The following is a 16387-nucleotide window of genomic DNA, read 5'->3' as shown; positions in this document are numbered from 1 at the left end:
AGTTCTTGATTATGAGTATTTATTAAACTCTTCTTGGTGTCTGATCTTTCATTTCTGCAAAACGCAAAGGACAGTTTAGTCTAATGTGTACAGAGTCTAAGAAGAGCCGAGTTCTCTCTTTGCTATCACTTACTTCCTGTCTGATCTTGTGAGAGGAACCAGGTTGCCCTTGTCGATGGCAGCTGTATTTCTCCCTCCTCCCCAGTTCATCCCGAAGGGATGTACTTAAAATCTTCAGACTGAAAGCTCTCTCACACACCTATTCTCCTGTTTTGAACTGAGTAAGTGGTGTAGAGGACATGAGACGTAGAAAGCAACGGTGCTGGGTCAAACGCAGGCTTAGACTTTGCTCTCAAAGCAAACCTGGTGATAAATTTCTTGCTGATTACAAATCTTCCCTGAGACCACGTGACCTTACTTAGGGCGTTATTACATGATCTCAACTGAACACAAAATCTGTGCTTTATTCCCTTACCTCCTCGTTTTCCTGTTTCCCGCAGAAGTTTTCTTAGTTAAAAGGCTGTAACAGAGCAAGAACTTTGTTTTCACAGACCTGGATTTGAATCCAGGCTCAAGCACTTACTTAGTTGTATGGCTTTTGATCCTCATTGAAGACTTTGATGTCTGGAAATGCATTAAAAAATGACATCAGAATTTTGATGCATTTCATGAATTGTGGTACAAAATCAGGGGTTTATTCCCTGAGTTGACTCATCTTGTTATTGGAGAGTGGGCTTTGGGGAGTGCAGAGATGCATGCACCTACACGCAGCCACAGCTGACTTCCCTGTGGGCGAATGTCATTAACTGACAGCAGGTTGGGGCAGAAGCTCTGCAGGACCAAGGACGGTTCATTCTGGTCCTATAAAAAGCTGATAATTTATATACATATTATTTTTAATATAAGTTCCCATAAATATATGGAAAGGCTGTAATAACTTTTAGTAGATTTGATGCAATTCTTTTAGAAGAAATTCCTCCTGCTTAAAGTGAAATCATATGAGAACATGTATTGGAGAGTTGTATAGCATAATGGAAAGAGATATAAAGCATAGTGTCAGTATCAGGTCCATTTTAAAATAATGGAAGATTTTGTCCCTAAAGCATCTTTTGGGAAACTGTAACAGTTTGTTAACATTTATGAAATTCTTTCTAAAATATCTGCGCCCCCACTTGATGATTTTGAGGCATGTGGCGGGGCGTATGGCACTACGGTTTTGAAGAGTGACTCACTGGTTCCACAGAGGCACGCTCTGCCTTTCCCGCTGATGAAGTCTGTGAGCTGCGGTGGGTGGGAGCTCTTTGTCCCGGCTCCTGCCCTATGGAAGAGCGTGTCAGAGGTCTGGAGAGAGCTGCAGGGGCCGGTGACGTCTGCAAATAAGGAGACAGATCTGACACTGCAGCACATTCATGAGCCAGCAGGTATGGTGACTGATAGCGAGGCTGGACCCAACCCCAGTGAGAATGGAGCAGGTCTCCAGGAAAGGTGACTGGGGGAGTGGAAGTGCACAGTGATAGCCTGGTAGTCAGTAAGCAGGGGCAGGTCAGAGGGAAGCGAAGAGTAAATTGGGTCATCTATTATTATGAGAGGAATGTATCTTGCTTTTTTGATTCTGGTACTTCAGGGATACTCTAATATGTTTTTGTTTGAGGCAATAGCACTCTGAGAATCAGCTTTCAATATACAAGTATATATTTGCAGGTGAAAAAGCCCAATCCTTCTATCATATAGAAGGATATCAAAAGTAAGATGCTTTTAAAGTAAGATTATTTATCATTGACTTGAAAAGTCAAGCCTGCATATTAACTTCCAATAGAATCAAATAAGATTACTTACTAAATCAATTTTGTGTAACCATTATTGTCTTCCAAAGAATCACAAGAATAAATCACAAGATTTCTTAGTAAAGTGCTAAGCACAAATAGGCATTAAATACTTTTGAAATGGCAAATAGTAAGAACCAGTATTATATAACTTGACCTAACTTTCTATTAAAAAAAATCAGGCTCTAGCCACAATGTATCAACTACATATTTTAAGACTGCTTTTTCCATTATTTAAGCTAAAGTCTGATAGAGTAATAAAAGACCCATGCATGCTGAGGGATCATATATTTCTCCCTAAATATATTCGTAGATGAATTTTAGTAACTAAACTAATGTTTTAGTAATTACATTAATTTTTTAAAGTTGGAAGCCATAGTATTGTCACATCAAATATGACTGAATTTTTATACCTGATAATTATTGCTAAAATGCTGAGCAGTCTACTTTAAGTAGAATTTTTTGTTGAAAAAATAATTACTGTATAAGTTAAAATGTATAGTAGGTAACACATTCCATTTTTAAATGGATAGTTGGTATTTTGTTAGTCTGTTCACTTGTAGACACTTAATGCAGTCTTGTTTTTTTTGTTGCAAAGAAGGGTTAGAGTGAGAGCCAATTATTAGTGAATAGATACTTAAAATCGCATGGGGCAGGTAAGAATCTGATTCGGTTACCTTCCAACTGGGTGACCTTGGACGGTTTTCCAGGCCTCTTCGAGCCTGGGGATTTATTTCATTGTGTATGTGTGCTGCCTGTAAAATAAGAATAGTAACGGTGCCCTGACCAGTGTGGCTCAGTTGGTTGGACATTGTCCTGCAAAGCGACAAAGAGTCACCAGTTTGACTCCTGGTCGGGCACATGCCTGGGTTGTAGGTTCAGTCCCTGTGGGGTCAGGGCCTGTGTGAGAGGCTATCAATCGAAGTTTGTCTCTCACATCAATGTTTCTCTTCCTCTCTTTCTCCCTCCCTTCCCTTCTATCTAAACATAAATAAAAATAAAATCTTTAAAAAAAGGAATAGTAATGGTATCTATTTTATAAAGGTGTTATAAGGATTAGACTGTTTATGTGAAATACTTATAATAGTGTCTGGCACATAACTATCAGTGAATAAGTGTAAGTTGTTCCTGTTACAATGAGAGTATTACTGTTGTTAGGCTCCACTTAAAACAAGGCTCCTGAGTCAGTGATTTCCTGACCTCAACCACAAAATCCTTAGGAACTTTTCACAAACCTCCATGTGAGTGATTAAACCGTGTCAGCAAACTTACTTTTGCTTATCTTTGTGTTGGTTTTGGCAAGGTCAGGGACCTCACGTTAGAAGACCATCTGTGTGGAAGGGATATAGCTTTTGCTAATAACTGCTGGCATCCCCTTTGATTTTGGAAAATATGTCCAGGATACCCACAATTTGCCACGTTCAGCTAAAATATGACTTGCAGTCAGCAAAAGATTGTTTCTTAGTAGCATCCTAAGATCCCCCCCAGGATGTGGAAGACCTCAGGGGTGACTGCATGGCATGGCAATAATAGGCAGTGTGACCTCTTGGTTAGTGAATTCTGACTCATAAAGGAGACATTATTGTACTCCAGCACAAATTCTGCAGGATCGTTTTCTTTAAAGATATTTGTCAGAACTAGAATCAAAACACATAAAAGTGTATGAATCAAAAAGATACATAGGTACTATTAGGATAAAACTGGGAGCTTGGAAAGAACAGACTACTACCAAGAACATGGATGTATCTCAGAATGCATTTTGATAAATGAAAAGCGAGACTCAAAAGGCACGTGCTGTGCAGTTCCATTCACACAGCCTTCTGGCCCAGGACAGGACAGCAGTATCCCAGGGCTTGTCCGCCGAGAGGGTGGCACTGACTCCCGGGAGCCCTGGGAGGAGCTGGGTGGGAGTGCGCTGTATCCAGATGTGGTGGTGGTGACATGATTGTGAGCATTTGGCAAAGCTAAAACTTTACACCAAAAGGGCAAATTTTTCTATTATTTGTACATTTCATCTCAATAAATCTGGCTTTAAAACACAAAATGAACATAAATAACATAACATTGATTAGGTCAGTATTTCCTGTGAGTATGTAGAATAACATATGACTTCATCTTCCCCTGAAATGTTGATAGATTTCTTATGTATTTGTGTATCTGTGTATTTGTGTTCACTTATTAACAGTTTCAGTCCCATTTTTAGTTCATTAAGTATTTTACTTTCTAGAGAGAAGTAAATAATATAAGTAGTAATTGTTTAAAAATTACTTGAAAGTTTTTTAAATTTCATGGAATACATATGCTACTTCTGTTTCATAGTATTTATTTTCTGTATTAATCTGGATGCTACAGATAACATCGGTAACACTTGACCTGGCTTAAACAATATGACTTTTCTTTCTTTTGTTTTTTTAAGATTTTTTATTTATTTATTTTTAGAGAGGGAAGGGAGGGAGATAGAGAGAGAGAGAAACATCAATGTGCGGTTGCTGGGGGTTATAGCCTGCAACCCAGGCATGTACCCTGACTGGGAATCGAACCTGGGACACTTTGGTTCCCAGCCCGCCCTCAATCCACTGAGCTATGCCAGCTAGGGCTACAATATGACTTTTATTGGCTGCATCTCTGTGGTTATGGAACTGCCGCTCATAGCACTGAAGCCGGCATAGGTTCCCTCATTTACATGGAGCAGCAGAGAGAGAGCTCTTTTTCTGTGGTTCTTCCTTTAAAAACAAAGAGCCTCCTTTCCTTTCCTTTCCTTTCCTTTCCTTTCCTTTCCTTTCCTTTCCTTTCCTTTCCTTTCCTTTCCTTTCCTTTCCTTTCCTTTCTTTCTTGCTTTCTTTCTTCTCTCTCTTTCTCTTTCTCTTTCCTCCCTTCCTTCCTTAAATAAAAAAAGATTTATTTATTTATTTATTTATTTATAGACAGAGGAGAAGGGAGGAAGAAAGAGAGGGAGAGAGACATCAACCTGTGGTTGCCCCTTGCATACCCCTACTGGGGACCTGGCCTGCAACCCAGGCATATGCCCTGACTGGGAATCGAACCAGCGATGCTTTGGTTCACAGGCTGGCACTCAATCCACTGAGCTACACCAGCCAGGGCAAGCCTCCGTTTCCAAAGCTGCCAGAGCATACTTCCTCATGTCTCCTTGGCTCCTGAACTAATCAGTCTGTACCCATCATTGTTACACCATTTAGGGTCTCCCTTTTGATCTGGGAATGAGGTTAGTTTCCCTAAAAGAAAGGCTACATAGTAGTGGGATAATATACTACCCAAATCTGGATACTACTAAGAAATGGGGGGAGCCATGGCTGGGTGGCTCAGTTGGTTAGAGTGTCATCCTATACACCAAAAGGTCACAGGATTGGTTCCCAGTTAGGACACATACCTAGTTTGCAGTTTTGATCCTTGGTTGGGGCACATAAGAGCAACAACCACAATCTATCTATATTTTTCTCTTTCTCTCTCTCCCTTCCTCATTCTCCAAAATTGATAAACATATCCTCAGGTGGGGATTTTTTAAAAAAATATCTTCAATAAAGAAATGGTAGGGGGGAAGGATGCCAGGCAGGTAACACTACTAGTGCTTTACCCTGAATTCATTAAGTTAAACTAAAACCTTGGCTAATTGGGGAATTTGCTGACTACATAGTTGTTATGTTAGTATTTCTGAGACCACAAATTATTTAAACAGTATTATGTTACTTTGCCTACTCATCTCTGCTGGAAGAAGCAACTTGGTTGTTTTCCACAGTAGCGTGGATACTGCATGTAAAGCATAAAGTGGCTGTCATATATGTTGAGTACAATGAAACATTCTTTTTTATAGTTTGAAGTATAACATTTACACAAATTAGACCCTGTCTTGAAATATGCTTTGGCACTAGAGTTATTACTAAACCCTTATTATACTTTTATACTCTCCTAGAGTGAAAAATATTATTTCAACAAAGTAACTAGGTAGAAATTTCTAAACAAACAGATGTCTTGGCATAAAAAATAAAATGCATCTTAATAGGACCAAGCCCAAGGGCTTCAGATAGTTAAAGAAGGCTCCATCGGCAGGGGATGGAAATGCATCAGGCTGTTGAAAGAAAGTGAGTCTTAAACTCCTAGAGAGATACAGCAAGAGCACATGCCAGGCAGCGAGGATACAAGAAAGGCTTAGAAATGGCAGGGGTGTGTTTGGATGAAGGCAGAGAGAACCGTGCGTGTGGAGGAAAGGGTGCCTGTCAGGAAGAGACAGTGAGGAAGAAGTGTGAGGAAGTGACGAGGCTTGAACAACCCGGAATGGTAGGCGGAATCTAGATCTGATCCTGTCTTTGAGGGGAATACTGTGGAAGGCTTCTCTTTCTATGGAAAGCAGGATTATGTGGGCAAAGCAAAGTTTTAGAAAGATCCTCACACAGCAGTAGACAAGGTGGGTTAGAGCCAAAACATAGTGAAATCAGAGCATTTGGCAACTATCGATGGCCTGGGCTTGAGATACTGTGGGAGCAAAACAGGGCAGCGGTGATGAGAACCTAGAGGATGATGCTAAAGACATAAAACTGCCATGAGAGGGGTGGGTAGCTGAGTGGACTTAGTGAGGGAACGAAGTGTAAAGTAATTCAGGATGCCAAAGACATAACTGGAAGGGGATGGAACCATTGCCAGGGTGATAGAGTTTGGGGTGGTGGTAGGATAGATGTTTTCCAGAAATAATGAGTTTTGTTTTATGTCGACACCATGTCAAAGTGGTAATAAATGTCCAACAATAGTTACGGGGGTGAAACTTAAAATTTTATTGTGTGTCCGTGTGTTATTGAAGCATTGTAGTAGACACAAGAGACAGGACAGTTAACCAGGAAAAACTGTTCCTATCCTCATGGAACTAGGAAGGTTCTACAAGTGCATTTAAGTGTTAAGTAAACATATACTGAAGACATAATGAAGTGTGGATCTACTTTTAAAATATAGGTAGAAGGAGGTGGGTGGGGCATAGTTGAAATGAGATGAACAATGAGTTGATAATTGTTGAATCTCAGCAGTGGCCACATGGAGGTTCATTTTACTTTTTTTTCCTACTTTTATATATGTTTGAAGTTTTCCACAATAAAATGTTGTGGGGTTTTTTGGCAAAGGCAAAGAGTTCCATGCATGGAGCTGATCATTAAGAGATGATGTTTGAGAGAGTGATTAAATCCTGTACAGAGTACCTCAAGCGGGGTACTGGAAAAGATTCAGGATGTTTCAAAGAAAAGATGGGTGAGAGTGATTACTGACTGCTACAAAGGTCAAAGAAGAAGTTATAACTTAAAGAAGCTGTTATAAATTATATCCAGCAAATCACTTATTGCTAATTTTGTTCCTTTCTGGTTGGATGTTCCTTGGTGGCTGAAAGGAATTAGGTACCTGAGGAGCTTGAGAAAACAGTTTTAATCAATCCATTTGATGAGGTGTTTATTACTTGAGAAGTATCGTCCAAGCTTGATGTCCTAATATGTGAATATCTATTTTATTTGTAGGAGACAAATGAGCAAAAACTTCACAACATAGCCAATGAACTCTTGCTTACGGAAAGAGCTTACGTCAACCGACTTGACCTCTTAGATCAGGTAATGTTTTCCTTTTCAAAATTACTTGAATTTTTAGCACTATACGTTATTTTAACTTCATAATTAAAGTCTTTAGAAACTACAAAGAAGACCCTGTCCCTTTTGGGCCAATGAAAGGAAAAGTGTAACATTTTCAACTTTGTCAGCGAATTCACTAGGTATAAAGGGTATATACTTAACATGGAACAGACTAAGGGACTCGCGGTGTAAGTCACACGTGCATTTGTCTGTGTATCGCAGACCTAAACCATTTATTGTGGTTCTGTATGCCACGTTACTAGTATAATCTAAATGAGAGTTTGGTGATTCTGGTGTGATACTAATGTGAATCCATCCTGATCCTGTCTGGCCCGTTTGCTCTTCAGCCCTGTGTGCATCGTGTGGGCTGCTGCAGGGCCAGAAGGGGTTGGAGAGTTCTCTTGCTCAGCCTTGCATGAAATGTCTTTTACGGTGCCTGGTGTAAAGTTGCATGGTCCAGATTTGTTGGTTATGTGAGTCTGCGTTATCACATTTTGTACTTTTATCATGGGAGAGCCTTCAGTATCATTTCAAAAGCACATTAGCAGAGGAAGGTTTTTTTTTTTAAATATTTCTTTTTGTAAATTTTTTAAATTTTTAAAAAGTGAATTTATTGGGGTGAAGTTGGTTAATAAAATTATATAGGTTTCAGGTGTATAATTCTATAATATATCACCTGCATATTGTGTTGTGTGTTTACCACCCTAAGTCAAGTCTCTTTCCATTTCCATTTATCCCCCTTTATCCTCTTCTACCTGCCCCCATCCCCCTGTCACTGTGGTAATCGCCATACTGTTGTCTGTGTCTATGAAGTGGGTTTTTTTTTTCTTAATCCCTTCACCTTTTCTATCCAGTCCCCAAGCCCTCACCCCTTTGACAGCTGTCAGTCTGTTCTCTGTATCTATGAGTCCAAGTCCATGTCTATTTTGTTTGCTCGTTAGATTCTGCATATAAGTGAAATCATATAGTACTTGTCTTTCTCTGACTGGCTTATCTCATTTAACACAATACTCTCCAGGTCCACCCATGCTGTCAAAAAGGGTAAGGTACTCCCCTCCTCCATTTTTTACCATAGAGTAGTATTCCATTGTGTAAATGTACTACTGATTTTTTATCCACTCATCTACCAATGGACACTGCTTCCTAATTTTGGCCATTATAAATAATGCTACAGCAAACACATGGGTGCATATATTCTTTTGAATCAGTGTTTTGGGTTTCTTTGGATATATTCTCAGAAGTGGAATTGCTCAGTCATAAGACAGTTCCATTTTTAATTTTTTGTGGTATCTCCATACTGTTTTCCACAGTGGCTGCACCAGTCTGCATTCCCACCAACAGTGCACTAGGGTTCCCTTTTCTCCATGTCCTTGCCAACACTTGTTGTTTGCTGATTTACTGATGGTAGCCATTATGGCAGGTGTGAGGTGGTATCTCATTGTGGTTTTCATTTGCATCTCTCTGATGGCTAGTGTCATTGAGCATCTTTTCTATGTCTGTTGGTCATTGGTTTGTTTTCTTTGCCCATTTTTTAATTGGACAGTTTGCTTTTTTGGGGGGGATGTTGAACCTTATAAGTTTTAAAATAAATTTTGTGTATTAACCCCTTATCAGATGTATCATTAGCGAATATGTTCTCCCATTCAGTGGGTTGACTTTTCATTTTGGCTTCCTTGGCTGTGCAAAAGATTTCTAGTTTAATACAGTACCATTTGCTTATTTTTCTTCTGTTTCTCTTGCTTGAGGAGATATACCAGAAAAAAATATTGCTAAAAGAAATGTTTGAAAGTTTACTGCCTATGTTTTTAGGATTTTTAAGGTTTTGAGTCTAACAGTTAAGTCTTTTATCCATTTTGAGTTTATTCTTTCATTTGGTATAAGAAAGCGGTCTAATGTCATTCTTTTTACTCGCATTTGTCCAATTTCCTCAACACCATTTATTAAATAGGCTATCTTTACTCCATTATATGTTCTTGATTTGTCAGATATTGACCATAAAGATGTAGGTTTATTTCTGGGCTCTCTATTCTGTCCCATTGATCTATATGTCTGTTTTTATGCCAGTATCATTCTGTTTTGGTTACTGTATAGGTTGTAATGAACAGTATACAGTATAGTGTGGCCTTGCAGTACAGTTTGATATCAGGTAGTGTGATTCCTCCAACTTTGTTCTTCTTTCACAAGGTTGCTATGGCCATTCAAAGTCTTTTGTGGTTTGAAATAAATTTTTGGAATATTTGTTCTAGTTCTGTGAAAAGGTTTCTAAATATATCATTAGAGCAACTGTTGAAAACTAAGGTCCCTTAATCCTGCTTCAGTGATAAAAGAACAAGGTAACTGGTAGACAATCTGCTAATATAGGCCTCTTTATAAGAGAAAGTCACCGTGTTTGAGTTTTAGTTGGGAGAAGAATTGTCCCACTTCTGCCCCTGGAAAACTGGGACACTTCAGGAGTAGGTTGTCCTGTGCACACTCCCTGTCACCGATTCCCACAGTAAGCTGTGTCCCCGTTATGGTGAGCTTTAAGGGGCCAAATTAAAACTGTGTTTTTTTTGAAATAATGAGTTTGTGACTCAAACATTCATTTTCCAAAGAATTTCTCCATAATTCAGTCCATTTATGTTGAGTTTGTGTCTTCAAAACAACTTTTCTCCTCATGGGGATCACAGACCTGACACATTTAGATACCCCCATAGTGGGGATGTATCTTTTCTTCTGTTGAACGGGGTCCCTCCACCTGCCCCACCTTTTGCAGCCACATTAGCTTATTCAGCTATTTTTGCTGACCTTAGAGAACCTTAGAGTCTTAATTACTTCAATATCTTATCTACTGATGTCTCTAAGGATGTAATTTTATGTTTTTTTTGGCCCCCCAAGAAAATGCGGTGGGGGTGAATTTAGAAAATTAACAACCATCTAGACATTATGAAGGAACAAACTTCCTTCTGCCTGCATTTAGCAGAATGTCAAGGGGTGTAGTAGTCCTAGTGGAGGACAGCTAAGACTGCAAATTCTTTTTTACTGTCTTTAAGATACCAGCTATCGCCCTGGCTGGTGTGACTCAGTGGATTGAATGCCGACCTGTGAACCAAAGGGTTGCTGGTTCAATTCCCAGTCAGGGCACATGCCTGGGTTGCAGGCCAGGCCCCTGATGGGGTCCCACGAGAGGCAACCACACATCGATGTTTCTCTCCCTCTCTTTCTCCCTCCCTTTCCCTCTCTCTAAAAATAGATAAATAAAATCTTTTTTTTTTTAAAAAGATACCAGTTATTATGGCAAGACAGGTGAAGATCTTTTTTATACTCATACCAGTGTTTTAACTTAGGCTTTATTTTTTACTGAAGAGCAGAAAAACATCAGAGAACTGAAATATTCTTTTGTTCATCCACTGACCAGCTCTTTATCAAGCACACCTTTTCTACAGTGGAAAGTAAATCATGATGTGCTCCCTCCCCAAAGGTTGTATAGTTTTAAAAGAAAAAAATTACATTTATTTCAACGAATGACAGTAATGACAATATGTAGGAAGTACCATATATGCGTCATTCAAAACATAAACAGGAGCGGGGCCATACCACAATTATTATGTGTATGTGAACTTTTTTAATCTCTTAACTCCACCTGTGGATTGGAAAGGTAAGTTCTGTTGACCTCAGTTGGAAATTCTCCAGCTCAGAAAAGGTTAACGTGACACAGAAAGAGGCATACCCTAGGTTAGGGTCAAAGTTTCCTAATTCGAATCCCTGGTTCTTCTTAATCAAAGCACATACTCACTCTTACAGTTCAAAAATGATTGATTTCTTGAACCAGGAACATTTTCATTTATTCAACAAAATCATATTAAAGATCCCACTATGTGCCTAGCACAATGCCAGGTGGTAAGCCAATAAATTTGAAGTAATGTTTGCTTTATTCTCTTATTCAGGTATTTTATTGCAAATTATTGGAAGAGGCAAATCGAGGCTCATTTCCAGCAGAGATGGTGAATAAAATCTTTTCTAATATTTCATCAATAAATGCCTTCCATAGTAAATTCCTATTGCCAGAACTGGAGAAACGAATGCAAGAATGGTAAGAGGAAGAGAGAGCAAATGATATGTCTGACAATGGTACTAGATGCTGTGCTATTCAGCTTTTAAGTTGAAATACTAATGTCATGCAGAGCTGTAGGCAAACATTTGTGCTAATTTTTTATGTGATAGACCAATAATAGAAGTTGCATGTTTTCAACTTTAATTGAAAAGAATGTCATCTCTGTTGTTCAAACTATTTAGATTAGTGAAGATAACATGTTATGGGTGATGTGGAGCTTCAAGATTTTCTTCACTCCCCCTTTACTATATCATTCCTAGCCTTCAGTTGTCAACCCCCCTTCACTCTCTACCAGTCTCACAGCAGGGTCGATCCAGTAAAGCACAGGGTGTGTGTAGAAAAGCGACTACTTCATTCGAAGTTCTGTTAATTCACTCATTCTATAAGAAACCTTCATGACTTGTTTCTATATTTTATACAGGGAAACTACCCCTAGAATTGGTGATATCCTTCAGAAATTGGCGCCATTCCTAAAGATGTATGGAGAATATGTGAAGGGATTCGATAATGCAATGGAATTGGTTAAACACATGACAGAGCGTATTCCCCAGTTCAAATTAGTAGTTGAAGAAATTCAGGTAATATGACTCTTTTATTCAAGACCCTGCATCAATTTTTCTGTACAAATCATAGTCTTCTAGATTTAAGATGTAGATCGCAATAGCTGTCCAAGACACCTCGCCAAATTCCTTTCCACTCTGAATGATGCAGAAGTCATCTCTGCAGAGTTAAAGTATTTATTGAGCATGGGCTGTGTGTTGAATAGTGAAATCTCCATTTGCTTTTGCGGTCAGAAAGGGGGTTTTAGCAGGGGTGCACATACGTTACAAAGTGGATTCCCATTTAGTTCTGTGCCTCTCCTGCTTTCTTTCAGAGGCTGAGATGTTGGACTGAATATAAAGCATGATTGCTATAAATCCTGACATCTTGGGAACATAATTATGTTGGATTTTTTTGCCGCTTTATTTCTGTGTCCTGACTTTTTAAAAATTTTATTATACCTGGATAATACATTTTAATAATACCAAAGTAATTTCTATTCGATTCTCTAATCAAAATTGTTAATAACTATTCTTTGCTAAAATTTAAGTAGTTGAAAGGAGTTCTTTAGTTACACAAGGTTCTGGGGTTGGGGACTCTCTTGCTCCTTGACTGCTCTCCTTTGTCTGTCTTCCTTCTCCATATTTGCCTGCAAGACAATACATTCAAGGAGCTTAATGTGGAGCTTGTTGCACAACAGGTGCTCACTACACAGTGGCAATGATGGTGGTCATCATTTTATCAAATCTTAAGTCCATCTTGGCAATGCCTGTCACCTTCACATCATGCTGAAAGGATGGGGCTGTGAAAGGAGTGATGGGCTGAGAATCTGCCAACTCGGTTTAGAATCTAGTCTTCCACTTATAGTCATTTGACCTTAGAAAACTCCCCTAACTCTTCTCAGCCATGGTTTCTTTATGTACAGATTTTGGGGTCAGTAATACTTTCCTGGATATATATAGGTATGTTAGAGAAACTGAGTTAACTAAACTTATTAATATTTATTAAGCAAAGCCATTAGCCCTCAGCTTCCATGCTAATTTCAGGCTCTTTTTCCTTTCTTTGGTCTACAATAATAACTTCCACACTAGTTTCCTCACACTTCCTAAAGCCATATTGCAGTAGGTTGATCTAAATAGATCTCTAATGGTATCACTCCCATGCATGAAAATCTGCGTTAGATGAAACAATGGTAAATACAGTCTGACATTATTACCCCAGACTACTGTTTCTTCTTCATCCTGCTTCCTTACAAATGTATTACTTGCCAACAAAACTCAATTGTCCTCTTTTACTGAACAAGTTTTGCGCCCCACTGTCTTGGGTCTGGTCTCCAAGGTCACTCGGTCTTCACTCACTTTCCTCACTTTCCTCCCCACCCAAAGCCTGCCCTCCTCCAAGTTCATGTTCAATGCACCTTTATCTGTGAAGCCTTTGGATTCTTGTTCGCTTTAAATGCAAACACCCTGTCTTAATACAACCTTTATACCCTGCAGTGTCTTAATCATAATGTGAGTTTAATAAACATGTTAGGATTCATGCTTTGTTTAATATGAACAAGGGCATATTTTGAGTCATGTTTTCCCTTTATTATGTTAACAGTTTATTGAAAACAAATGCTATAGACTCAGTTTCTCAGGGGGGGGGGGGGGAAACTATTCAGGGATTTTGGTTTCTAATGGAAAAGAATTCCATGACCTAATGAAAAATTAAAGTTTTCTGACAGATGATAAAATGAATGATCATATCTTGTCATTCTTTTTTAAGTTCAAAGGAAATGACATTTGTGGTAGATTTATTATGAAATAGTTTCTGCTAAGTCTAAAGTCATTTAATAAAGTTGTTCTTAGTGAAGCTTAATTAAATGTAAGGTGGAGCAAAAGTAGGTTTACAATTGTGAGTACAAAAAACACAGTTTATTCTTGTATTGATGTTATTATTCATTTATTGTATTATTTTCCATACAAACAACTCTAAGCCCATTTTTGGCACACCCTATCAATGCTTCTTGTGAAAATCTGTGGAGTGAGATTCAACAGTGTGACCTCACACTCCCTGGTAGTGGGTGATTGAAGTGGCTGCCAGCAATCTGGATGTTCTTGCTTATAGTTCTTGATCCTCCTTCCGTTGTTATATTAGGTTGTTAGTCCTCAGACTGAAGTGGAAGAATCTGGGATGTTTTTAAATGCACATGCCCAGTCCCTAACCTCAAAGACTGTAGTTTCATAGACTGGGATGGGGTTCAAAATTTTTATTATTACTAGCACTCTAGATATATCTATCTAATGCAGGTGTGATACACAGACCACACTTGGTAGAGGGATTCTGCCCTTGATGAGAGCTCTGTACACCGGTGAGTTTTTAGATTAGCTACCCTAATTCTTAAATCTTTCTTTATAAACTTAATTACAGAAACAGAAGATCTGTGGGAACTTGACTTTGCAGCATCACATGCTAGAACCCGTTCAGCGGATTCCCCGGTATGAGATGCTCCTTAAGGATTACCTGCGGAAGTTGCCCGCTGATTCTCCTGACTGGAATGATGCTAAAAGTAAATGCTTTCCCCCCCTCTTTTCCATTGTGGGGTCATTTGGTGGTCAAGCAGCCTTGTGATAACAAAGCAAGATAGGTCTCAGAGCCACTTTGGTAAAATATTGGTGACGGAGAAGAACCTCACTGGAAATTGTTATCAGCACCTCAGTTAGACAAGCACTTTAGAGCAATGCAAATCACTTTTCTCATTGCTGGTTTCACATTAATCATTAACTCTGAAACATAAAAATATAGTCTTAGAGACTTCTGGACCAGCAGTGTGCAGTGACCTTCTCACGGGAAGAGTCTGCTGCTCTGAATCACCAGTGCTGCTGGTTAACCAGAGAGGTTGAGGCAAACCAAGGAAGTTCAGGTGGGATTATGGAAAAATCACCTAAGCAGAGTTGGCTTAGAAGAGAAAATGGTGTTATTTAGTGTCAGTTACCATTTTCCCTGGGGAAACTTTATTCTTATTCCGCTAGTTGTCTTTTATTTTACAGACTTGCCATTTACATCTTTTAGATGATAAATGAAAGACTTTTTTTTTAAGACTCAAGAGTTTCAATACTAATTTTACTTTCTCATGTACTTTCAAAAAATCCATTAGCTGCGAAGGTAAGAATGCAAGTTAAGAAATAGAAATGGGTTAGTATTCAATAAGTACTAAAAATACTGGTGTATGGTCTTAAAGCATCACCACTTCCCCTAATAATTTCTTGTGTCCTACTGTAAGCGGCCCTTGATCAGAGATGAGGAACACAGAACACCGCCTTCGGTCTTGGGGCCTGGGTAGTGTTTCGAACACGGGCTGTCTCTGCTTCAGTTTTCCCACCGCCCAAGAGACTCAGTGACCACAGGAACTGCTCTCCTCCCCTTTGTCCCCCTTCAGGTTAGAACTTTCCTGACTTGATTTCTTCCACTTTCTATTCCATCTCCACTGGCCACTCATCTGGCCTGAGTGCTTGGCGTTAGTGGCAGAACTAGTGGTTGGGTCAGAGTGGGAGTCCCTGCTGCCGCTCCTCACGCCAGCCCCCTGCGCAGCGTCCCCAGCCTGTCCAGTTTGTTTCCCTGCACTGTGAATCCTGTAGAGAACACACAGAATTGCCCAAGTCGGCACAGTTCTCCAAAATGTAAGTCCAAGTCTTTGAATATAGGAGAAACTGAATTTATATTTATAGTTTGGAGAACTAGTTTCTTCTGTATTCAAAGACTTGGACTTGCTCTAAGGTGCTAATGTCAAAAATGACAAAGTTGGCAACATGCTAGTGTACTTTATTACTTTTTTATTTCCCATTGCCACGTACACTAAAATTCTAAGGAGATCATGGAGGGAGACCTAAGAGTAGGGAAAGTGACAGAAGTGCATTTTGTTCAGCAGTGGAACAAAGAACAGAGAAAGTTTGGTGTAGAGGTGATAAAGTGGCTGTAACAGAATTAACCCAACCAGCATTCATAAGACTGAAAAAAAGTAAGAGAGGGGGGCTTTATTTAGGGGTGAGAGCATTCCCTGGGTTGAGCCAGCAGGAGGTCGCAGCTTTTCTAGCTTTGTCAGCATCCCAGAGCCTCTACCTCGCTCATTCCAGGATTTCCCGTTCCTGTGTCTTGCCACCACCCACCCAGCAACAAGTCCCTCCATCAGCATTGGTGTCGGAAGATTCTCTTTCACCTGGCTGAGGCTAGAGCTGTGGGTGTCTTTTTCCTGAAGAAAGGTGGTTATGCTCAGCAGTTACATTGCTCATAAGAACAAATAAAATAATACCACTGAAATGTTGTAGGAATTTGGG

At 39.4% G+C, this 16387-nt stretch overlaps 1 protein-coding gene across 2 annotated transcripts in view; it reads left to right on the top strand.

Moving 5' to 3' along the window:
• Positions 1 to 16387, top strand: part of FGD4 (FYVE, RhoGEF and PH domain containing 4) — a 211972-nt gene that overhangs the window by 166729 nt on the left and 28856 nt on the right. For both annotated transcript variants that reach the window (XM_028531946.2, XM_028531948.2), the window contains exons 5-8: positions 7331 to 7420; positions 11365 to 11510; positions 11953 to 12109; positions 14484 to 14622. In XM_028531946.2, the coding sequence (XP_028387747.1) occupies positions 7331 to 7420; positions 11365 to 11510; positions 11953 to 12109; positions 14484 to 14622 (532 nt within the window). The remainder of the gene's footprint in view (positions 1 to 7330; positions 7421 to 11364; positions 11511 to 11952; positions 12110 to 14483; positions 14623 to 16387) is intronic.

This window comes from Phyllostomus discolor, chromosome 2 (assembly GCF_004126475.2).
Source record: "Phyllostomus discolor isolate MPI-MPIP mPhyDis1 chromosome 2, mPhyDis1.pri.v3, whole genome shotgun sequence".
NCBI classification, from domain to species: Eukaryota; Metazoa; Chordata; class Mammalia; order Chiroptera; family Phyllostomidae; genus Phyllostomus; species Phyllostomus discolor.
The sequence above is the reverse complement of the archived record's forward strand: the minus strand, read 5'-3'. Positions and strand labels throughout refer to the sequence as shown.